The 21538-nt window shown below is 50.5% G+C and overlaps 3 protein-coding genes across 5 annotated transcripts in view; 1 reads left to right on the top strand and 2 right to left on the bottom strand.

Moving 5' to 3' along the window:
• Positions 1 to 343: 343 nt before the first annotated feature.
• On the bottom strand, positions 344 to 5141 carry VPS25 (vacuolar protein sorting 25 homolog). Its single transcript, XM_082603633.1, has 6 exons — positions 5033 to 5141; positions 4672 to 4817; positions 3931 to 3984; positions 3193 to 3281; positions 2348 to 2423; positions 344 to 943 (listed from the first exon to the last, which is right to left on the bottom strand). Exons 1-6 carry the CDS (start codon positions 5083 to 5085, stop codon positions 831 to 833), a joined length of 531 nt encoding a protein of 176 aa, XP_082459759.1. The 5' UTR covers positions 5086 to 5141; the 3' UTR covers positions 344 to 830.
• A 4207-nt stretch (positions 5142 to 9348) lies between these two features.
• On the bottom strand, positions 9349 to 11176 carry RAMP2 (receptor activity modifying protein 2). Its single transcript, XM_082604577.1, has 4 exons — positions 10992 to 11176; positions 10498 to 10563; positions 9924 to 10035; positions 9349 to 9794 (listed from the first exon to the last, which is right to left on the bottom strand). Exons 1-4 carry the CDS (start codon positions 11089 to 11091, stop codon positions 9539 to 9541), a joined length of 534 nt encoding a protein of 177 aa, XP_082460703.1. The 5' UTR covers positions 11092 to 11176; the 3' UTR covers positions 9349 to 9538.
• Positions 11177 to 21232: 10056 nt separating this feature from the next.
• Positions 21233 to 21538, top strand: part of EZH1 (enhancer of zeste 1 polycomb repressive complex 2 subunit) — a 32680-nt gene continuing 32374 nt past the window's right edge. For 2 of the 3 annotated variants that reach the window (XM_082605221.1, XM_082605219.1), the window contains exon 1: positions 21233 to 21270. In XM_082605221.1, the coding sequence (XP_082461347.1) occupies positions 21260 to 21270 (11 nt within the window). In that variant the 5' untranslated portion in view covers positions 21233 to 21259. The remainder of the gene's footprint in view (positions 21271 to 21538) is intronic. The other variant, XM_082605220.1, reaches the window with a different exon arrangement.

Raw genomic sequence — 21538 nt, 5'->3', positions numbered from 1 at the left:
TTGGCCTCAACTACCCCACCCAGAGCAGATGGATGGAGGCAGGGGCTTCAGAGTAGTTCAGGACTTCCACGGGGAGATGGTGAGGGAGGGGGGAAGTCATTAGGCTACTCCATTTTAGAGACAGAAAGCAGTCTGTCCCCAAGCTGTGTGCCATCGGCACTCCCCCGCACAGCCCACCCGGCAGACGTAAAACCACAGGCTCACTGGAGCCCGCCAGCACGAGAGGACCTTTTCAAAGGCCATAGGCCGTCTCTCCCGTCTCCTAGGCTGGGATTCACTCAGGGGGTTGACACTTCACAGCCCTCCCTTTGCCCACTCCAGTAATAACCTCAGCAGCAGGCAGTAGGGTTAAGCGTTTTAATATCATAAATCGGTGTCCGGCCCCACCTCTCATTGCCAGGCCCCTTCCTGGGCCCCCTATCTCCACACTGCCTGAAAGGCTGCCTGCAGCCAGGGCTTCGCCCGCCCCTAGGAAGGGTCCAGCACCGGCAGCAGCTAAAGGGGTGGGAGGGGAAAGAAACAGAAGCCTGTGCCGGGGCATGTGTGTGTGCACTTACGTGTGTGACACAAATGAAGTTCGTGTTTAGGTTTACAGGCCCCAGCTCACGAGAGGAGGTGAGGCAGGGAGCAGCACATCTTTTCTCCCTGGCACCTCAGCCTCGCCCTATCCCAGGGACAGACACATGGGATAAGTGGGAAACCCACCCCTGGACTGCAGCCCTTTGGAGTCTGGTGGAGTCACGGATCCAGTCTGTGGGGACACTTGGTCTGTCTCCCTTTGAAAGCCCTGGAAGGGTGGGAGGTAAGAAGTAAAGGGAGACAGGTTTCTGCTAGAAGAACTTGACGCCTCGGCCATCGCTGACAGTGATGATCTCGGCCTTGTGCTCCTGCTGTAGGGCCTGCAGAGCCCGCAGTAGGGTTGCCTCATCCAGCCCGTGGAACTCTGGACGGGGAGAGATGGGTAGTCAGGGACACTCAGCTCCTTGGGGCTCAAGGCCTCTGAGAAGAGCAGGCCAGCTGGAAACAGAACTTTCCAGGCCAGGTGGACTGCTACAGCTGCCCCCACCCACCCTTCCTGGGTATTCCTTAGGAGTAAGGAGTGGAAGAAAGCCTGAGTCAACATGAAATGAGAGTTCATGCTTATTCCCCCTTCCTGTTTCTTCTGTCAGACTCAACCCACACGCACCCTCGCACTAGCCCCCCCGCCCACTAGTGTCTGATATACAAGAGTAACACCGTTTGCTTGTGGGCCACAAAGAAGGGGCCCTGACAATCAAGTGTAGGGAGGTCAAGTCCCTTGTCACTGTACGCTGACCCTAACTGCATCTGTACCCATTGGGAGGACCTGTTCTAACACAAAGAGGTATAGCCATGCCTCTGGCCAGGAGACTGTTAAGGTCCAGCACAGATATCTGCCCTTTCCTAGTGAAAAGGAACAAGGCTGGGAGCCAAGGGCCAGCTGAGTATCTGGAGATATGGCAAGATACTGCAGGGAGATGTGAGAGGCAGGAGGCAAGCCCTAACACGCTTGCACACCTCACCCCCTGCGGGGCCCCAGCTCTTGAGTCAGGGAGCTTGCTTTCTGAGGAAGCCTCCAGCTTTGCCTGGCCTGAGCGGTGGGCTGGGCAAGGCTGCAACACTGAAGTCATGGCATGATGGTGGGAGTAGCAAGCAGAGGCCTGCAGGGAAGGGTGGGGGGGGGGGGAAGCCAAGAGCTGTAAACTCTGTTGGGGCAGCCAGGCCTGGCAGAAAGGGGAGGTGCCCCTTTTTCCCCAGCTCAGATTGGTACTTTTGGTGATCCTGGGGATCAGAATATGAAGTCAGAGATAAAAGAGCTGAGAGAGTATTTACACTATGTAAAAATCAAACAGTATACAAATCCTTGTCTGGCCAGAAACCATAGTATTCTAAAGGGCAGGGGGTGGGGATGGGAGTGTTGGCCCAGTCCCTTCAGCTGACACCCACAGATCTGAGCCCTCTATGAGAATAAAGGGTGAAAGAAAGCCTGAGTCAGCAAGGAATGAAATCTCAGGCTTAATCTCCGCCCTAGCTCCTCATTCGGCATCTCTACCAATAATTCTTAACTTTTCATGGGTCACAGATGCCCTTCAAGGTCTTATAATATGGACTCGATGCCGAGAAAAATGCACACACACCCCCACAAACAAACTCTGTGGGTTCTCTGCATGTGGTTTATGGAAATCTTGGACATGGGTTAAGAACCTTTGTATTATTTAGTATTTGGAATTTAGAGGCAGGAAAATGGGAAATCTGAATGTCAAGTAAACAAAAATTAGACGGAGGAGGATTCAGATAACAAAACTGGGGAGAAAGGGAAAAGCATTACCCTCATCCTCTGTGTCTTCCCCATTGGTCAGTTCGTACAAGGTGAACACGGAGTTGTTCTGGCCACTCCTGGAAACCTATGGACACAGAAAACAGGGACTGAATAAGAACCAGGAATTTCCTGGGAGAAGGTAAACTCACCAGCTCCACCTCTCTGACCCAGGAATGATACTTGTTCCCAAACGAGAGCTGTCACCTCAGCAGACGAGTGGCCTAAAACCCACAAACCCTACAGGTGCTATATTTATACATGTACACACACGCTCGGAACCACTAAACCACAGGCCTTCACGTGTCTGAGGAGTGACCTCTCATTCTGGTTGTTTTCCTGTTCAAGAATGGGTGGTGTGTGTTTGTTATATTTGGGTTGTTGACGCTTCTTCCCCTCATCTCTCCCTTGGGAATGTTTAGGGCTGGTGCTGACAGGGAATGCAGGGGAGAGAGTCTGTCCCCACACCCACACTGTTCAGAAAGTCTCATTTATATTGTGGACAGCCCCATAAGGATGTAGTGGGGGAGGGGCTCCAGGTTTTTGTGTTTTTTTCCCTTCCTTTCCCCATTTATCTCCTGTGGCCTGAGGCTCCAGCCAACAATAGTACTCGTGGTTTCCAGTACTGCATTCTCCAAACATGGCCTCACATAGCCTCTGGCCTCCTACTGGCAAAAGAAGGAAAGTTCTTTCCAGCCAGGGAAATTGAGTCATTGAAAGAGGCTTGCCTGGAAGACCTACACCTCCTCTTTCTGCCCCCTCCCACTCTGCTCAGTCTGGATCTGAAAACACCAGGCATCTGCTGAGCACAGATTCATTCTCCTTTGCCATGGGTCACTGCGTCAGAATAGTCTCACCCACTGATAGATGAGCTTCCCCCATTCTTCTGGCCTCCGCCACATGATCAGGAAGCTAGACTTGTTCTTATCCAACCACTCGAGGTTCCCTGCAAAACAGATACTTATGAAAGCACCATGCTCTAAGAAGAAACAATGAGGCAAAAACCAAGGTGGAAGAGAGTGTAAGAGACTCAGCTTTCAGAAAGAGAAATTCAAGAATTGTTTTACTATTACTATCTGCAAGGCATCCATTCTCCTCTTCAGGTCTTGGGGCACAGATGGAGAGATTTCAATTTTGTATACGAATGGGGGAAAAGAACTCAGGGAATTGAGCTATTGTACAGAACACTCTGGGCTCCAAGCCAGGAGAGGAAAAAAAAAAAGTTCTTAAAAGAAAAGACTCGTGGGGGCTTCCCTGGTGACGCAATGGTTGAGAATCCACCTGCCAATGCAGGGGACAGGGGTTCAAGCCCTGGTCCGGGAAGATCCCACATGCCGCAGAGCAGCTAAGCCCACGCACCTAGAGCCCGTGCTCTGCAACAAGCCACCGCAACGAAGAGTAGCCCCCACTCACCACAACTAGAGAAAGCCCCCGCGCAGCAACAAAGACTCAATGCAGCCAAAATTAAAAATTAATTAATTAATTTTTAAAAAGCCACTGAAGGGTTAAAAAAAAAAAAAAAAGACTTGTGCTAATCTGCCCTCAGGAAAACCCAACTAGGATGAAAAATAAGGAATCTGGGGAACTGAACCCACCTTTCTTCCTCAGCTCCTCTAATACAACCTGGATTGATTCCACGGGCAGCTTCCCTGGTTTAAGGTTAAGGGAATGGTATTAATGGAATGAACTGGGTGGGATAAAATTTCTCAGAGCCAGGCTCATGCTACAAACTACCCTTCTTCTCCCACCTACACACACAGATGTGCAACGCCCCAACAGGATATAAACTGGCATTTTCTGCATATTGGGGGCAGGAAGGTAAAGAGAAACTAGTGTAATTAAAAGGAAGAGCTTTAGGGAATGAAAGGTACTATCATTTCTCACCCTCTGTCCTCTCTCCTTCCTGAAGCCATTCTCTAGATATTTTAGGGATGAATCAGGCAGCAAAAGAAAACCACCCTTACTTCCTGGGACAAGGAGAGTAGGCAGAGAAAATTACTAAAGGTAATGCCAGAGTTTGAGCCTCATACAGAGGACAAAAGTTTCAACGAGTCAAAAAGGCTCAGCTTGAAAAACTTGGTACTTGGTTTCAGGGCAGAAATTCTAAGATCTGAATGACAACTGGGTACTCATCACTGCCGCGGACAAGAGGGCTTGGTGCTACATTTGGGTTGGAGTTGGAGGTAAAATGGATGTCAGCTACACAGTCTGGCTCTTTCCCAAGGCCAGTTGGGGTGGGAACCCTTCTTTGGGTGAAGAGGAGTGTGAAGTCTGGGCATGTGGGAAAGTGTGGAAGTGCATGTATGGGGGGTGTGGAAGAGCCTGAGGGAGGATACGCTGTAGCTTCACGTTGTTGAAGAGCGGGCTCTCCTGAGCTTCCATCACCGTCATGCTGGACTGTTTGTGCAGGCGACAGAAGGACAGGACTAGCGAGCACCAGGCGGCCAGCTGCTTCTGCCGAGTGTCCACGTTCGGCTGCAACCTGCCGGGTGAAGCGGGTGGGGCGCAGAATTAGAGGAAGTGAGAGGGCGAGTGGCAGCACTTGCCAGAGGCGCGCTCGGGGGGAGAAAGTGAGAGACTGAGGGTGGCGGCGACCGGATCCGTTCTCCCCCTCCCCATGTGAAGCATCAGTGCTGAGCCCGGGGTCCGAGGGAGGGGAGGGAGGCCCAGCGGGGCTTCTCGGGGTCTGAGCCTCACGTAAAGAAGGGCGGGAAGCGATACTGCCACGGCCACTCGAAACTCATCGCCATCGTAGTAGCCCAGGAAACCCGGAACCCGGCGGCAAAGGACTTCCGGTCTCCTCTCCGGCACGTCCGGGCAGAAAGCACAGCAGAAAGGTTCCGGGCTCCTCTGGGGAGAGGGGCGGCCCAACGGGAGGGATCGTTCTTGTCAACCCGTCCCTTGCTATTATCCCAAATCCTTACCGTCTAGAGCAGAAAGGGCCCTGAGAAGTCTTCTGATTCCACCCCAGAGAAGGGCAGTCACTCCCCCAAAGTGGGCACAGTTAGTAGAACTGCAAGTAGAACCGAGGTCTCCAGAACCCAGCCTAGGCTTGTTTCCACTATACTAGGCTTCTTTTAATATTAACATTTGTGTCATTTAACTTCAGTCCCTCGCAGTTGCCCTCAATTCCTGTGTTCTTCGACTCCATCATTCCCCAAGAGCTCATGTGTAGCTTTTATCGCTGGAAATGGCTCTGCTTCCATTATTCAGAGCTGCTGTATTTGAGCACAGCCACCTCTCTCTCACCTCTCCCGCGTCCTCACCTTTCTAGCCTCAAGTCCCTGGACCCCTTTTGGTCTTATCTGACTCCTTCCCCAGACTAGACTACTTAAGTCTGTCCCCTTGCCTGCCTACCTGCTGCTCAGTTTCCAAACCAGAGTCGTTGATCCCTGCCCACCTCCCCACCCCACCCTCATCTTCTTTTTTTCACGCCTGGGCCCAGGAGTATTACTGAAAAAAAAAAAAAAAAATTCACCGGAACCTGCTGACTGAACCCCAGATTCCCTGACTGACCTCAATGCCAGGCAATCAGTGCAGCCCAGTGATGCTTTGTCTTTTATTGGCTCCCTGTCACATCCCTCAAGGTAACTCTTCAAACTTTTCCACACTCATCATGCCATTCCACCTGTTCCCATCTCCTCCATCTCTGCAGAATGCCCTTCCTTTCTATTTTTATGAGATTGAGGCCATGCATGTGAACCTCTTAATCTTTCCTCTCTGTCATCACACTGGATTCGTCTCTCAAAACTCTCTCTCACTTTTACTCCTTCCTTTTGGACTCAAAGGAAGAAGTATCACTCTTCCTTTACAAGGTCAACCCTTTGGCAGCTGATTGCCTCTCCTTTCCAGTTTCCTCCAGGACTTCTCTGTGTATCATATTCCCTCTTTCCCTTTCCCCTGGCTCCTCTCGTCTACAAACATGCTGACGTCATCCCTACTGGAAAATATGTAGTTTCCTTGACTCTACCACCCTCTCAATTTCCTGTCTGATCTCTAACGTCTCCCCCACCAAAGTCCATCCTTCACTGTGTACAGTTCCTGGTCCACAGAAGTGCCCAACACATATTTGTTGAATGAATGAATGAATGAACCATTCAATAGATAATGTTCTCTTGGGACTTCCCTGGCAGTCCAGTGGTTGGGACTTCGCCTTCCAGGGAAGGGGGTGCGGGTTCGATCCCTGGTTGGGGAGCTAAGATCCCACATGCCTCGTGGCCAAAAAACCAAAACATAAATCAGAAGCAGTATTGTGACAAATTCAATAAACTTTAAAAATGGTCCACATCAAAAAAAAAAAAAGTTCTCTCAAAGGGTACCATCTCCTTCGCTTCCATGGCACTGCTTTATCCTTGTTCTGCTATCTGCTATCTTTCCCTTTGTCTTCTTTTGTCCTCATTGTTTACATGTGGGTGTTTCCTAAAGGACCTTAGCCTTCTTCGGTACACCTTCTCTCCGGGAACTCTCATCCCTTTCGTGGCTTCACATGGCATTTCTGTGCAGGGGACTCCTAACCCTATATTTCTAGCTCCAACCCTTTTCTACCGCTAGCGGAACCACCACCACTCCCACGTCTCTCTACAGTACAAAACAGCTTGTTCCATTGTTATTCATATTATACACCATTTTCTTCAGGCCAGCTTCTCCTTCTAATGGCACCCAGGTTCAAAGCCAAAGTCAGCTCTAACCTCTCCTCTACTTCACCTTCATATCCAAATCCCTCCCCTATTTTTTTTTTTTTTTTTTTTTTTTTTTTTTTTTGCTGTACGCGGGCCTCTCACTGCTGTGGCCTCTCCCATTGCGGAGCACAGGCTCCGGACACACAGGCTCCGCGGCCATGGCTCGCGGGCCCAGCCGCTCCGCGGCATGTGGGATCTTCCGGGATCGGGGCACGAACCCGTGTCCCCTGCATCGGCAGGCGGACTCTCAACCACTGCGCCACCAGGGAAGCCCCCTCCCCTATTTTTAATAAACTTTCCTTATTTTTATTTTTTAATTGCTTTTTTTCTGCTCACTTCTTTTTTAATTAATTAATATTTTATTTTTGGCTGCGTTAGGTCTTTGTTGCCACGCATGGGCTATCTCTAGTTGCGGCGACCGGGGGCTACTCTTTGTTGCGGTGCACGGGCTTCTCATTGAGGCAGCTTCTCTTGTTGCGGAGCACGGGCTCTAGGCTTCAGTAGTTGTGGATCACGGGCTCTAGAGTGCAGGTTCAGTAGTCGTGGCGCACGGGCTTAGTTGCTCCACAGCATGTGGGATCTTCCCAGACCAGGGCTCGAACCCGTGTCCTCTGCATTGGCAGGCATATTCTTAACCACTGCACCACCAGGGAAGTTCCCTACTTTTTAATTATTTTCCATTTCCCCATTCACCACTCCTTTGGTCCATGCCCTTGTCCTCTCAAACCTAGATTATTGCAATAATTTTCTAATTCACCTCCCTTTCGACTCTCCCGTAGGGGAATGTACTCCATCTAAGGCCTAGTCAGGTGCCAACTCCACAATCACCCTCCTGTGGTCTCACCTCCTGTGATTGCACCTTAGCTAAATGGGCCCCTCCTTCCTTTGCACTCAGAAAACATTTGGCTTGCATCCCTTGCATGACTCTCATCACACACTACGCTGTTTTATTTGTGTACATGTCGGCTCCCCTACTAGATGAAAGCCATTGGAAGCAGAAACCAAGCCTTATCTAACTTATCTTCCCAACACAATATGCAATATACAGTGTCTTACACCAACATGCCTTTGATGTATATTAGTAAAATGCATGAAGGCAAATATGGGTCAAAAAGAGCATGGATATATCCTGGGAGAAGACAGATGCATTCATGGAAATAGAGCAAAGATTTCTCTCTGGTGAAAACTCTAAATGTCCTAGGGAATAGGTATGTCTCTAGAGAGACAGATGTGTCCTGAGAGGAGAAGTGTGTCTCAGAGAATAAACAGATATGTTCTAGAAGCATATAGGTATATATCTGTGGAATAGACAGGCATGTCCCAGGAAGTGGATATGCATGTACTCAGGGAGGCTTACATTTCAACAAGGAGGGAAGGAGAGTTCCTAAAGAGGTGCCAGGTGCCACAAGGAATAAACAGGTGTCTTTTTGAAGAACCAAGTAACTCTCTAGACGTTTCTGATGACCTGGCAGGTTTGTCCCAGGGAGAACTGGAGGTGAAGTTTCCATGGGGAGAACTGGACCTCACCATCCAGGGAACATATAGGAGTGTCCATATACAGAAATGGTGGGTCACTAGGTATGTCCCTAATAAGTGGGAAAGGGAGCATAAGTATGGCTCAAGAAGCTAACAGAAGCATCCAGTGAAGAACTAGTGGTTGCTATGGGCATGACAGGTCTCTGACCACAGGGTTCAGTTTTGAGCTTCTTCCAGGCCACGTCCATCTTCTGGTTGTTAGCCTTAGTCGACACCAGGGGGCAGTGTGTGGCCAGGCTGTAGGCCACGCCCACCCAGGGTCCAGGACAATGTAGGATGAGGGCCAAGGACCTGGAGGGGAAGTCCTGTGGCGAGTCTAGTAGAGGAAGCCCCCACTGCCTTCGTCCTCAATCCTGAGGTCCTTAGGGATGGACTCCTGTTGGTCAGATCAGAGCTCCTATTCCCAGGCCCTGGGAGGAAACTGAGGCATGAGGAAAGGAAAAATTCAGGGCACCTGGGTGGCACCCTCTTCCTTCTTGCAGGAGCCACAGCAAAGAGTCCTCCCTCATCCCACCCCCCTCACCTCCCCGGCTGCTCTCCAGACCGGAAGGGAGTCTCTTCCTGCACGTTTCCTGGAGCTGGGTTTGGATAGACGCAGGAAAGGCCTGGCCTTGGGAGGAGGAAGTATAGGGGTGTGGTCTTCGGGTGGGGGAAGGGGTGGTGGGGGGCAAGTAAGTGAACAAAACAATGGGCCTATCCAGATTCTTCCAGCTCTGCTGCTTAGAACGGAGGGCCTGTGGGAATGGCAGAGACTCTGGGAAGGACACAGGCCCCACTGGGATGGGGAGGGGAACAGTGTACAAAAAAAAACCAGTTTTATTTTGAAGATTACAGAACTTGAGCCTTGACCCCACCCAGCTTCCATTTCCACGGATCTAAGGATCTGCAGTTGGGGTAGGAGTGAGGGAAGGAAGTAGGGAGGGGAGGGGAGAGACCTGGTGGCGGCAGACGAAAGGAGTAAGATGGCGGCTGAAGAGCTAACGCCACCCTAGGTCTGGGCTTCACTGTCTTTACTCCTCCACACCACAAGGGTGACGAGGAAGGGGATGAGGCAGATGGGGGCTATGATCATGGCCAGGAGCACATCCTCTGGGGGGTCTGAGAAGGGGGGCTGCCCCAGGGAGCAGTTGGCAAAGTGGATCTGGTGAGTCTCAAAGATCATCTGTTCTGCCCAGGGATTGGGGAAGCCCAGGCCAAACTCTTCTGCATTCTTTTCCAAGCAGTCTCGAAGGATGCTGTAAGGCCTGGGGACAGGAGAGGACTAGAGTGAGGGAAGGGTTGGGCCCCAAAAGAGGACTGTCCCACACTCACTCAAGGCCCACAAGGAGCAAGCCCCAGCCCTGGCCCAAGCCGCCCTCCAGCACTGCCCCTACCTGCTAATGAGGGCCCAGTCACACCAATCCTTTTCGATAGAGTCCATTTGAACCTTATAATCATCCCAGCAACGTAGGACAATTGTCTCATACTTCTCCTCCACTGTTTTCCCTGTGGGCAGAGATGCTGCACATTGACCACACCCCTACGCCACCCTCCAAGCCCTCTGGTCCAGGTACTTCCATTGAGGAACCACTGTTCCCGTCTTCAAATATGGGAACTACCCGGAGAGCCTCGGAAACCTTCCCAAACAAGACAGTCCTGGCTGAGGAGACAGTCTCAGCTCAGGAAAAATTTAATGTCTTCCATGTGCCCAGCACTACCCAGCTTGGCAAGAACTTCCACATGCACTTTTTCTGGGATCTTCTAATCCACCTGTGGGGTGGGCCAGCTCAGAGCTGGCTAGAGGCTTTGTGGGATGAGAGGTAGACCACAAGGAACCCCAAGAGAGAACAGAGCAGAACTTAGGGGCACCAATTGGGTTTGGGGCCTGGCTTGTGAGAAAGGGACACTCCCCACTGACCTCTCTTCTCCTTGCCCTGGGCCACCCTCCCACAGCTGCTGGGTACTCACCTTCTGACTTTAAGCCGTCTGGGGTGGGAAGAAGTTGAGCCAGGGACTCCTGGGGCTTCAGGACAGCTGTGGGCAGAAGAGGGGATGATGGGGCTCTGGAGCCTGGAGGAAGGGGTGTGTGGGTTGGGGGCTGAGACCCTTGGAAGTCAGGGCTACTCTCGGAAGAAAAAGAGAAGCAATCCAGGCCCCCACGGGATGCCTCAGTGCCCGGAAGAGAGGGGCTGCACCAATTCATTCCCACTCACATCCAAACCCCTCCCTCCTCGCCAGCTCCAGACGTCCCAAGACCTCTCCGTGGGACCCGGGCACGCCAGCTTTTCCCCAGTGGGAGGCAGCTCGCGCTGCGCCCTCACCGTGGTGGGGCCAGGGACCGTCCAAAGAGCAGCGCTGTCCGCACCCGCACGCCGGGGCCCGTTCCGGTCTTGGCCGTCCAGCCCCTCTCCCCTCCAGGGCCTCCCGCGCCTCCCGCCCGGGCCTCGAGGCGCTGCGCTTACCGCCCAGCAGCAGGAGGAGGCGGAGCGCTGCCGGTCGCCCGGCGCCGGTCGCGGGGAGCCGCGGGCCGCCGGCAGCGCGCTCCGCCCGGAGCGAGGCCATCGCGCGGCGAACAGGCGAGGAGGAGCGGCGGCGCTGAGCCGGGCCCGGGCGGGGGCGCCTATATCCCCGTCCCAAGCCGCAGGAAACCGCGCCGCTTCCTCGCAGGGGCTGGGACGGCTGCGGCCACGTGGGGGGCGGGGGCGACGCCCGGGGCCGGCGGGCTGGAGGGGGAGTCGCTGCCCCACCCGGCCCTGGCGCCCGCCGCTCCCTCCGCCTGGCCGACGTTGGCTCACCCTTTCTGCTAGCTCACCCTGCGGGGCTGGACAGCTCCCCTCGTAACCCCAGAACCGGCATCCATTTCCTGGGCTCGGCTGCGTGGCGCCCAGGACTCGTCGGGGTCTCTGAGCCTCCGCTCCCCGGACTCTAGCAGCCCCTTCTCTTCCTCCGCGAGGCGGCGGGGGCGTGGGGGGGGGCGGGTAGCGAAAAGAGGGAGGGGTTTGGGAGCTCAGAGGGCCTCTGAACGCTGCGGTTTCTAAGGCTGGGGGTTGGGGCTGTCCGGGGCCGTGGGGGAAGGGGCCCGTGGAGCTGGGCTCAGAGTTCCCTTTCCTTGGGAACACCCACTGATGTCAGCCCGCCTGCCAAAATCGAGGAGGAGGAGGAGGAGGAGGAGAAGAGGGAGCCAGACCTTCGGAGTCTGGAGAAGGCCTGGGGATAGAGGTAGAGGGGAAAGCAAAGTCCGAATACCCTGCCTTCGAGGCACCCCCTGGGGCCTAGACCCACAAACCAGATCGAGTGCAGGGGCAAAAGTAAGACTGCTCCATTCCCAAGAAGAAGGTGGCCGCAACTCCTCAGGGCCAAGGTTGTGAAAAGGGAAGGTTTAGAACCTACAATGTGTGACTTCATTCATGAGGTGGGTACATTATTTACAGAGGAAGAAGCTAAAGCTCAGGGGAAAGAGCCCAGGACTTGAGCTCAGAAGCTCTGAGTCCTACTTCTGTCTTCCCATTTTCCAGCTATATAGCCTGGAATGACCTCAGTTACCTTCATGAATTCTCAGATTCCTCCCATGTGAAAGAGGGACGTCACCCTCCTCATTAATCTGTCGTGAGAGTGAAACTTGTGAAAGGGCACCGCACTCACTAGGCAGATGCTTGTTTCCTTTTCTCCTTTCCTAAGGACTTGCCTAAAGCCACACCACTGAGAAACAGCAAGGCTGAGCCTGGGGCCCCAGCGGCCCTGACTTCTGCCACACCACAGCTGTCTCTGTGTGTCCTGAGCCAGAGCTTCGTAGGCCTGAAGCAGCCGAGGATCCCAGGAGCTGATTTGGCCATGACGTTCAACTCCAGACACAGCTGTCAGCACTGAACTTTCCTAAATTACTCCCAGACACTGACCCTTGGACTCAGCTGCTGCTGTTGTCCCACTTTACTGATTCCTTCCCACCACAAATTATCTTGCACCATCTCTCTTCAAATCTTCATCTCGGGGTCTTAGGCTCTTAAATCATGGCCACTGATCACCTGTTGTTCCTCCATAGCTAGGATCAAGAGGTTGCTTTAGCAAGGCATCCAGAGGGAGAAGGGAATTGGCCCACTTGGCATGAACCCCAAAGCCTTCCTGGTGAGGATCATCTTCTGCAATGGGCAGAAAAGAGCCAGGCTGCCTTGGAGTCACTTCAGGCCAGGGACAAACTCCGTTCCTTCCCTCCCTCCCACCTGTGATTGCCCTTTTCAAGAAGGAAACATGGTCAAGAGGGAGATTTCTAGGTGATAAGATGGGAGGAGGAAGCAAGGAGGAGCAGAAAGCAAAATCAGCCATTTCCACTGGCCAGAGGCACCTGAGCCCACTGTGGGTAAAGACTAGGGTTGGGATCAAGATTAAAGTTGACAAAAACAAATGTTGGGTTTTAAATAAGGCAGTATGGTATAATGGATAAAAACAAACAAACATTGGTTAGGATTCTGAAGGCAGGTTTTGCCTCTGTCTTGCTGTGTAACCTTAGGTAGGCCATTTCACATCTTTGGAGCGCAACATTTTCATATATAAAATGACCTTAGTAGCAAAAGGGAAAATACAAGTGACTTGGTAGGAAGCGGTATTTTAGCCTAGAGTTGGAGTTGAGCTTGCCTCATGATGTGGAGACCTGACCTCCAAAGGAGAGCTTGTTGTAGTCCTCCCTGAACTTGGGAGTTCAAACCTGTTGGAGAATCTGGAAATTTCCTCTCCCTGATTTTCCTCTTCTCACTTTTCCTAGCCAGTTGGATGTTTGGCTCTTTTCATTTGACCCCTGGGAGCATCCTGGTAACTGGGGGTCTGCTGCTATGGGGGTCCTTTGGGACTGAACGGGGACTAGAGACCTCACCTTTTCCAAGTTGTCATAGGAAATAGTCCATGATCTGCAGCAAGGGGCCAGAGAAGGGCTTCATTAGGGACAGAGGCTGGCTCTTTCATGGGAAGTCATATTTTCCACCCTGGGGGCCGTTACCTTTCCTTTCTAAGCCCATTTCTGCTTTAAAATATATACTTTTTGCTATAAAGACATACTTTTTAATTGCAAGTAATACATAAGTATAGACTCATTGCAGAATACTTAAACACAGAAAACGTTATAACCCCATTCCTTTCTCACCTCCCCCAGGTATTTTGGACCTAAAAAAAGCATAAATGGGAATTAATATCCTTGTTGTTCAGCAACTTTTTAAAAATTAGTAATGTCGGGCTTCCCTGGTGGCGTAGTGGTTGAGAGTCTGCCTGCCGATGCAGGGGACATGAGTTCGTGCCCCAGTCCGGGAAGATCCCACGTGCCGCGGAGCAGCTGGGCCCGTGAGCCATGGCCGCTGAGCCTGCGCGTCCGGAGCCTGTGCTCCGCAACGGGAGAGGCCACAACAGTGAGAGGCCCGTGTACCGCAAAAAAAAAAAAAAAAAAAAAATTAGTAATGTCTTGGGTCATCTTTCCATGATACCATATACAGATGTGCCTCTTTCCTTTTAACTGCAGTGTAGTATATTGGCTTCAGTCTTTGTTCCTTATATCTAGTAGAGTCTAGGCTTTGAGTTTCCTACACAATCCCTTATTCCTCTGTCCTTAGCCCACTCCCACCCCCAGTGTTGGGAAGAGAGGGATCTGGTTCTGATCCAGCTGGACATTGACCTGAGATTTCTGGCCTCAACCTATATTGACTTCTCCTGGGCAGGGATCTTACTGCCATGTAAATTTCCCTTCTTATTAGGGGCCAAAGGTCATCCTGCCTGGAGCAGGGGGAGAGGTAACTTGATCCTAAGAAGGAGTGCCATTTCTAATCCTCAGCCTTCCCCCTAGGCACACAGACAAGTCCAGAACAACATAGGGGGAGTCAAAAGCACTGGGGGCCTCCTACACAATGAAATTACATGCAGAGCATCCAGGAATTAGCTTTTCTACTGCATAGAGACAATCATACACGCTGGCCTCTTCCCCAGCTGTCTGCAAAATAAAGAGCGGAGCACAGGAGAAGGTGTGGGGGAGAGCCAGGGTCAGGGAAGCCCGAAGTTCTGGCTGGGGGGAGCTAATCTTTCCAATCTGGAGAGAGGAGACAGGCTTCTTCAGAGGGCAGGGAGGCAGCTGGGGGAACCAGAAGAGCTACAGCCAGGGAGCCAGCTGGCTAAGGGAGGGAAGACAAAGGGGTAGGGACACAACTACTCCGCCTCTCCCCAGCCTCCTCATCTCCAGGGTGCTGGCGTGAGGAGCAAACGTTATTGGAGAAAACGCTGGCTCTCTTATAGTATCTATAAGTTATACGTAAAAAGCAGAGAAAATTGTCAAGCCATATTCCTCATCAACTGCTGGGGACTTAATAGTAGCTACATTTATTGAACAATTACTATGTGCTGCAGAGTGTGTTCCCTGACACATATGCTGAGTGATTTCCAAGCATTTCTTAAAACTTCACTACCATAACATCAGAATTATCTTGTCCATGGGTGAAATGGGGAAAACAGGAGTGATTTGCTCAAGGTCCCAGAGGAAGTAATTGGCAAAGCCAGGCTATGAACCCAGGACCGTTTGATGCTAAGCTTCATGTCTTAACCATTAGACTTATCACCTCCCTCTCACTCCAGATCAGAATATTGATTCTTTACTGAGTCTTGAGGGGAGGGGAGAAGGGTAGAGAGTTTCTTCCAGGACCAGATGGGCCCCTCCAGAAATAAGAAGATCCTGTTTCACCCAACTCTGTACACACAACCTCCTCCCTGCTTCCTTCCCTGACCAAGGCTGGACCATGACATCACATGGTGGAGGCTGTTTTTCTGAAAAGAACCCAGGCCAGATTTACAAGAACGACATTCAGACAGTGTGACTGAAGAGGACCATGGCCAAGAGACCACAGCACACACCCAGCAGTGCTGAGAACACTGCTGGTCCCTCGGCACCTGGGGCTGACTCATGGTTGCTGTCAGGACCCAATGCCAGATGCCAGGATTGCTCTCACCCTTCTTCCATTCCTTAGGACCGTCCTCTGAAACCATCCCCAGGAATCCTTCCACCCACTCCCAGCACCCCAGAACTCTAGGTGTTGTGTAACATGGGGATGCCCTGAGGGAGCCAAGCAGTGTGCTCAGTGCTTCATACAAATTGTTTCACTTAAAAATCTCAACTCAGGGAATTCCCCGGTGGTCCAGTGGTTAAGGCTACGCGTTTCCACTGCAGGGGCCATGGGTTCGATCCCTGGTTGGGGAGCTTAAGATCCCACATGCCTCGTGGCGTGGCCAAAACAAACAACAACAAAAACCACCACCACCACCATCATCAAAAAAACCCTCACAACTCCATTACAGTAGGTACCATAGCAACCCACTTTACAAAGGAGGAAACTGAGGCTAAGAAAGGTTAACACCTGATGGAAGTCAACCTGCTATCCAACCTGTAGACAGAAGGTCACTTAGGTGACCTTGTGCAAGTTACTTAACTCCTTTGAGCTTGCTTGTTTTCTTACCTGCAGAAATGGGGTTACTGGCATGTATCTCACTGAGCAGTAGCGATGAAGCGTGTTAAAGCATTTGGCCCGATGCCCGGCACTAGTAAGCAATAAATGGTAGTTACTATCATAATGTGTACCACATATAGTTAGGAAACTCTATTTCCAAGATATTCTGGGATCCTTCCCATTTCATAATTTTGGTTGTTTTCATTACACAACACTCTTTATTGAAAAGAATACAGGCTTTGGAGTCAGATAGTCCTAGCCTGGGTTTGAATTCCGGCCCTCCTACTTACCAGTTATGTGGCCATGGCCAATGTGGTCAGTCTCCCTGAGCCTCAATGTTCTTCTCTGAAAAACAGGGATAAAAGTACCTACCCCCAGGCATCGTGCAAGGATTGTACGAGATGATGTAGGTTCACATACAATCCAATAGCTAATGAATATGTGAATACTAACAGCAATTTGTTAAATGTATAAAGAAATGTGATTTATTTTTGGTTCTTTCCATACAGTGTCGTGCATGGAATCTGTAGATTATGTATTATACTTTTCTTTCTCCAAAAGAGTTTCCATAGCCTTGTATCTCATCCTAGCTGCAGTGGGGTGCAAAGGGCCGTAGTATCAGCAGCATGGGACCCTGCGGATAAGCCAGGGAAGAAAGAAGGCGGGGTCACAGAACCAAGGGGAACTCCCCTTTCCTGTCTAGCTAGGATTTGTTTGTCTTTCACACAGGCTGTGCCCTGCTGATATGGGGGTCTGTCCAGTGTCCAGCTTTGATTGGCATCTCTAGTACAGAGGAAGTAAGGAGCCCCTTGTCTATTAGGAACTGTTTTCCTCTGAACTTGCAGAGGAGAGTCCCAAACACATTTCTCTTCCTGGCGCCACCAGTGAAAGGAAAAAACCATGGAGAAAATCCAGACTTGTGATTCAGAGCTAGAAGACCTCAGAGAAAAGAGGCGGTAGAGTGGAATGGTTTAGAGGGTAGGTTTGGAGTCAGAATGGTGGGGCCCAAATCCTGGCCCCGCCATTTACCATCTGGCTGACCTTGGCCAAGTTCCAGAATCTCTTTAAGCCCTGGTTTCCTCAGTTGTAAAATGAGTGTAAGAATATTGCTGACTTCATATGGAACGAGATGACCTACTGTAAAGCACGTAGCACAATGCCAGGCACATACTGAGTGGTCAGTATTTGAAGGCTATTATTGTCTTTCTACTTCTGCAGTTTTACAGTTGACGGCCCTGATGGCCAGGAAGGAAGCACAGCTCATTAGCTGTCCACCCGATCAGAGCTACTTCCCAGACAGCACCGTGCCAAGAGCGTGTCCCATGGGATCAAGGCCCTGCAATAACTGTGCCAAGAGAGTGAGAATGGGCAGCACCACCCTAGCTGTGGGGTTGGAGCTTTCCGAGCATGTGCAAAGCAAGACCTGAATCCGACCGAAGAATCCCCCAAAGTAATTCTCCTTCCTGCTGGAATTATTTATTTTGTAATTAACAAAAGCTAAGGAGGCCCTTTCTAATATTTTGGCTTGGAGGTTCACAGTTTAAACTTCTAAGAGCCATGGACAAGGGTTTATTGTGGGCCTGTTCTTACTTGCTGAATTGAATGCATTATTATGATCCCTAAGCAACTAGGGGTCAGGAGATAAGTACCTGAGGCGGAAAGCTGGGTTTTTGAGATTAGAGGACTAAATGTCCAGGAGTGGAAAGAGGCTTCAAAAATCGAGCCATGTTTCCAGGCTCAGTAATGTCCAGACCTCAACTCGCTTTGGAGCTGCCTTTGCTCTAAGTGTTCAGGGAGGGGTCTGGCACTTCAGCTGGCCCCATCAAGGCCTGGGCAGCAGCTTGTTTCTGGTGACCTTCATGCAGGCTTTTAGGCTGTGCTTTGTTTTGTTTGCTTGTTTGTTTCCCCACAGCAGGGTGGCCTTTCTCTGCTTCTGGGTGGGAAATGGGGGAGGAGGGAGGATGGGTTGCTCCCATCTCCACAGCTGTGTTTACAGTTCCCTGTCAGGGACTGTCTGGGGCCCAAGGTTCCTCAATCCTCTGTGTCCCCTCAGAGAAATGCTATTCGATATCCCTGTGGGCTTTACAAGGGAGGAGCAGAATGAGCCGAGGGGTTACCGTGGAAGGGAGGAGAGTTGGAAGGGAGGAAGGAACAGTGCAGAAAGCCCTGTTTGAATTCTGGGAAGCATCAGTTCCCTCCCTTTCTACTAGTGGCCTGAAGACCAGCAGGGGACAAAAGTACACTTAGAACTTGCCTGCCCCAGAAGAAACAGAACACGTGACATGTCATTTCTAATCACTGGGTGGGACAAAATCTTGCTTGTGATGGGGCTGTGAGTGCACAGAGCAGAACAGTCTTCCCTGAGGCTTCTTTGGGGCCAGTGGTCAGAGATACAGCATGTTAAAGCCAATAAGATCATGCTAAAATACATGCAAATTTAAAAGGATTTAAGAAAATGGTCAAGTAAATAATGCTCTTCTCCAGGGAGCAAGTTGAGCTGGTATTAATCAGTATATTAGTGTTGCTGGACTCTCGGCCAAGCCCAGGAGAATAGCTGCCAAGGCAAATCAGGCATCAGGTTTCAGAAATTAAACACATTATTTTATTTTTCCACAATAGGGAACTTTCAGGAAAAAAAAAAAAAAAAAGCCCTATTAGGCTACTCAGCACACTTTGTCCAGTTTCTTTCAGCCCCAGAGGCCTCCAATTTAAGAGCAAGATGAGCAACTGGAAGCCAGGAGTGACACAGTTATTCCTTTCTCCTATTAACTGCCTGGGGGTGGGGCTGGGAGGAGTGGGGCAGGGGTGATGGTACTGTTTTTCAAAGGTCCAGTAGCTGACCACTTGCCAACAGTTTTTCTACGAATTTATAGGGCAAAGACGTAAAGGGTTGGAAAAGAAAAAGTTAGAGGAAGAGCTGGCCAAAGATTGGCTGACAGCGTCTCATGGACCATGGTTGGCTAAGAGGGAGCCTGGTCTCAGGAAAAACTCTCTCCCATCAGAGAGGGAGAGAGGAACTAACTGGCAGACAAATTTTCCCCAAGAACCCCACACTTACTGGTGTTGTGGAAAGTTGTTTTATAATCCTCTAGTGAACAAGGATTACTAAATCCTGGGTTTAGTCCTATGTCAAACGTTGTGATGGATATGAGAGAGGTAGACAGCCTGGTAGCGAGTGTAAAGTGGTAATGGAGTTGAAGTTGGGGGAGATCCTGGGGTGCTGGCAGGCTTAATGAGGAGGTGGAGCTTGAGCTGCGTTGTACACTCTGATATGTACAGATATATCCCCTCTCCTTCCTTCCTTTCCACCTCAAAATATTTTTGTAACCATATTTTCTTTGTTATCACAGAATGTCTTTGTATCTCTCCTCTTGTCACTCTGCATACTTCCTGAAAACCAAGTGGTCCACTTCCATGGTGTTAATTAACAACAATAATCTGATGGTTCTCAAACTGCTTTCCAGTCTCAGTCCTGACATCCAGATCTTCTGAACATCTCTCCTTAGATAACCCAGATTCTTTTTTTTAACCTGCTGCCTGTCCCCTTCCCCCCCTTTGAACCCATATTCTTTATTTCAACAATTATTTATGTAGTGTAATGGTTCTCAAACTCGGTTACACAGTGGAATCACCTGGGATGCTCTGAGAATTCTTGAAGCCCAAGCCAAACCCCAGACCAATGTATGTATCAGGCTCTCTGAAGGTGGGAGGAAGAAATCAGTAGTTATTAAAACTCCCCAGATGATTTCAATGTGAACCAAATTTGAGAACCACTGGTCTAGAAAGCATTTGGAATGGAAAGGAACATCACTGCAAATTGCCAAGTATTAAGGAATATTTGCCTTGATTTGCTTGTGAATTGGATATAAGCAAGAGGAAAACAGCGAAGTCAAAGCTTCTGATATAAGGAAAAGAACACTAAATCTGCAATCCAGAGACCCGAGTTTAAGATCTGACAGAACAGTTTTTCATCTGTGTGAGGCAAGACTTTTAACTCCTTTACACCAGAATAGCCTCGTGTGTAAAACTGAAATCCTTCCTACCTACTTCATAGAGTTGTTATGAAAATTATTTGAAACAAAAAATGATTATAGGCTTTTAAATTATGTCTGTGGAGACAAATTTAAGGTAATGTTATTTTGTATTTTAAGTTTTAATTTTTAACTTTATATTTTGAAATAATTTCAGATTCACAGAAAAGTTACAAGTGGTAGAGAGTTCCTCTATGCCCTGGAGCCAGTTTCCTCAAATGTTGAAGAAGTGCGATTGCCGAAACCAGGAATTAAGATGGAAAAAATACTATTAGCTAATCTACAGACCTTATTCTAATGTCATCAGTTATCCCACTGGTGTGCTTTTTCTGGATGAGGATCCAAGCCAGGATCACACATTACGTTTAGTTGTCATGTCTGCTCAGTCTCCTCTAACCTGGACAGTTCCTCACCCTTTGTCTTTTTTAACCTTGACATTTTTGAAGATACTGGCTAGTTATTGTGTAAACTGCTCCTTATTTTGGATTTGTCTGATGCTTCCTCATGATTAACTCAGCTTATGCATTTTTTCAAGGCAACTATGTAAGTGATTTTGTACCCTTCTCATTGCATCATATTGAGAGGTACCTAGTGAGAATATCTCTCAGCACTAGTGACGTTAACTTTGATCACTTGGTTAAGGTGATGTCTGCCAGATTTCTCTCCTGTAAAGTTACTCTTTTTCCTTTGGTAGCTTATAGGTATCTTGTGAGAAGATACTTTGACTCAAGGCAACTGATTTGAATCTAAGTGACTGAGAAAACTATTGACAGAAATAGGGCAGTGCGGTGTAAATAAAGCAAGAATGATACCTTAGAGCCCATAGACGGGCGTTTGGGGGTATTTGTAGATGTGAAGGATCTGTAATGAAGGGGCTCCAGGTTGGTTTCAAATTATGAAGTGAGGCATGTCACTAGCGTGTGCGGATGACGCAACTACTGGATAAAGTCTTAAAAATATTAATGGCTCCGGGAGGTTTCCCAAGAGCCTTTCCTGTCCCCTGACAGCGCCGCCTTGGAAACTGTCGGGCTCGGGTTGCACCACCTCGGACTCCCGAGTTTGGGGTATTGGCGCCAAACCGCAGAAGTGCGAAGAACGATGCCCAGCCGGCCTGACCAGCGGGCGCGGGCGGCGCAGTGCGCACGCGCCGGGAGGAGGCGCGGGGCGGGGCCGCGGCGTGGGGGCGGGGCCGCGGCGCGCAGGCGCCGTAGTGGCAGGTCCCTGCGGCTCAGGATGGAGGATGAGTGAGTAAACAATCCTGGGCCCGGCGGTGGGGCCGGGCCTCCGCACCTTGCCACCCGGGGCCTGAGGGAGGGAGAGTCGAAGGGGTCAGAGAACTGGAAGGAAGCGGAGGAGCACACTATCTGCCTGGCGGGGGGTAGCGGGGCGCCCACTCCCCGTTCCGAAGACTGGGGAAAGGGGGCAGCGGGGCTAGGGAGCCCCCGGCGAGGACCGCGTCTGCGGCGGGGAGGGCGGTGTGTCGGGGAGGAGGAGCGGCGGGGGCGGGCCCGG

The sequence above is a fragment of the Mesoplodon mirus genome (genome assembly GCF_964341445.2).
Source record: "Mesoplodon mirus genome assembly, chromosome: 18".
Classification (NCBI taxonomy): Eukaryota; Metazoa; Chordata; class Mammalia; order Artiodactyla; family Ziphiidae; genus Mesoplodon; species Mesoplodon mirus.
This window is presented reverse-complemented; position numbering and strand designations above follow the sequence as displayed.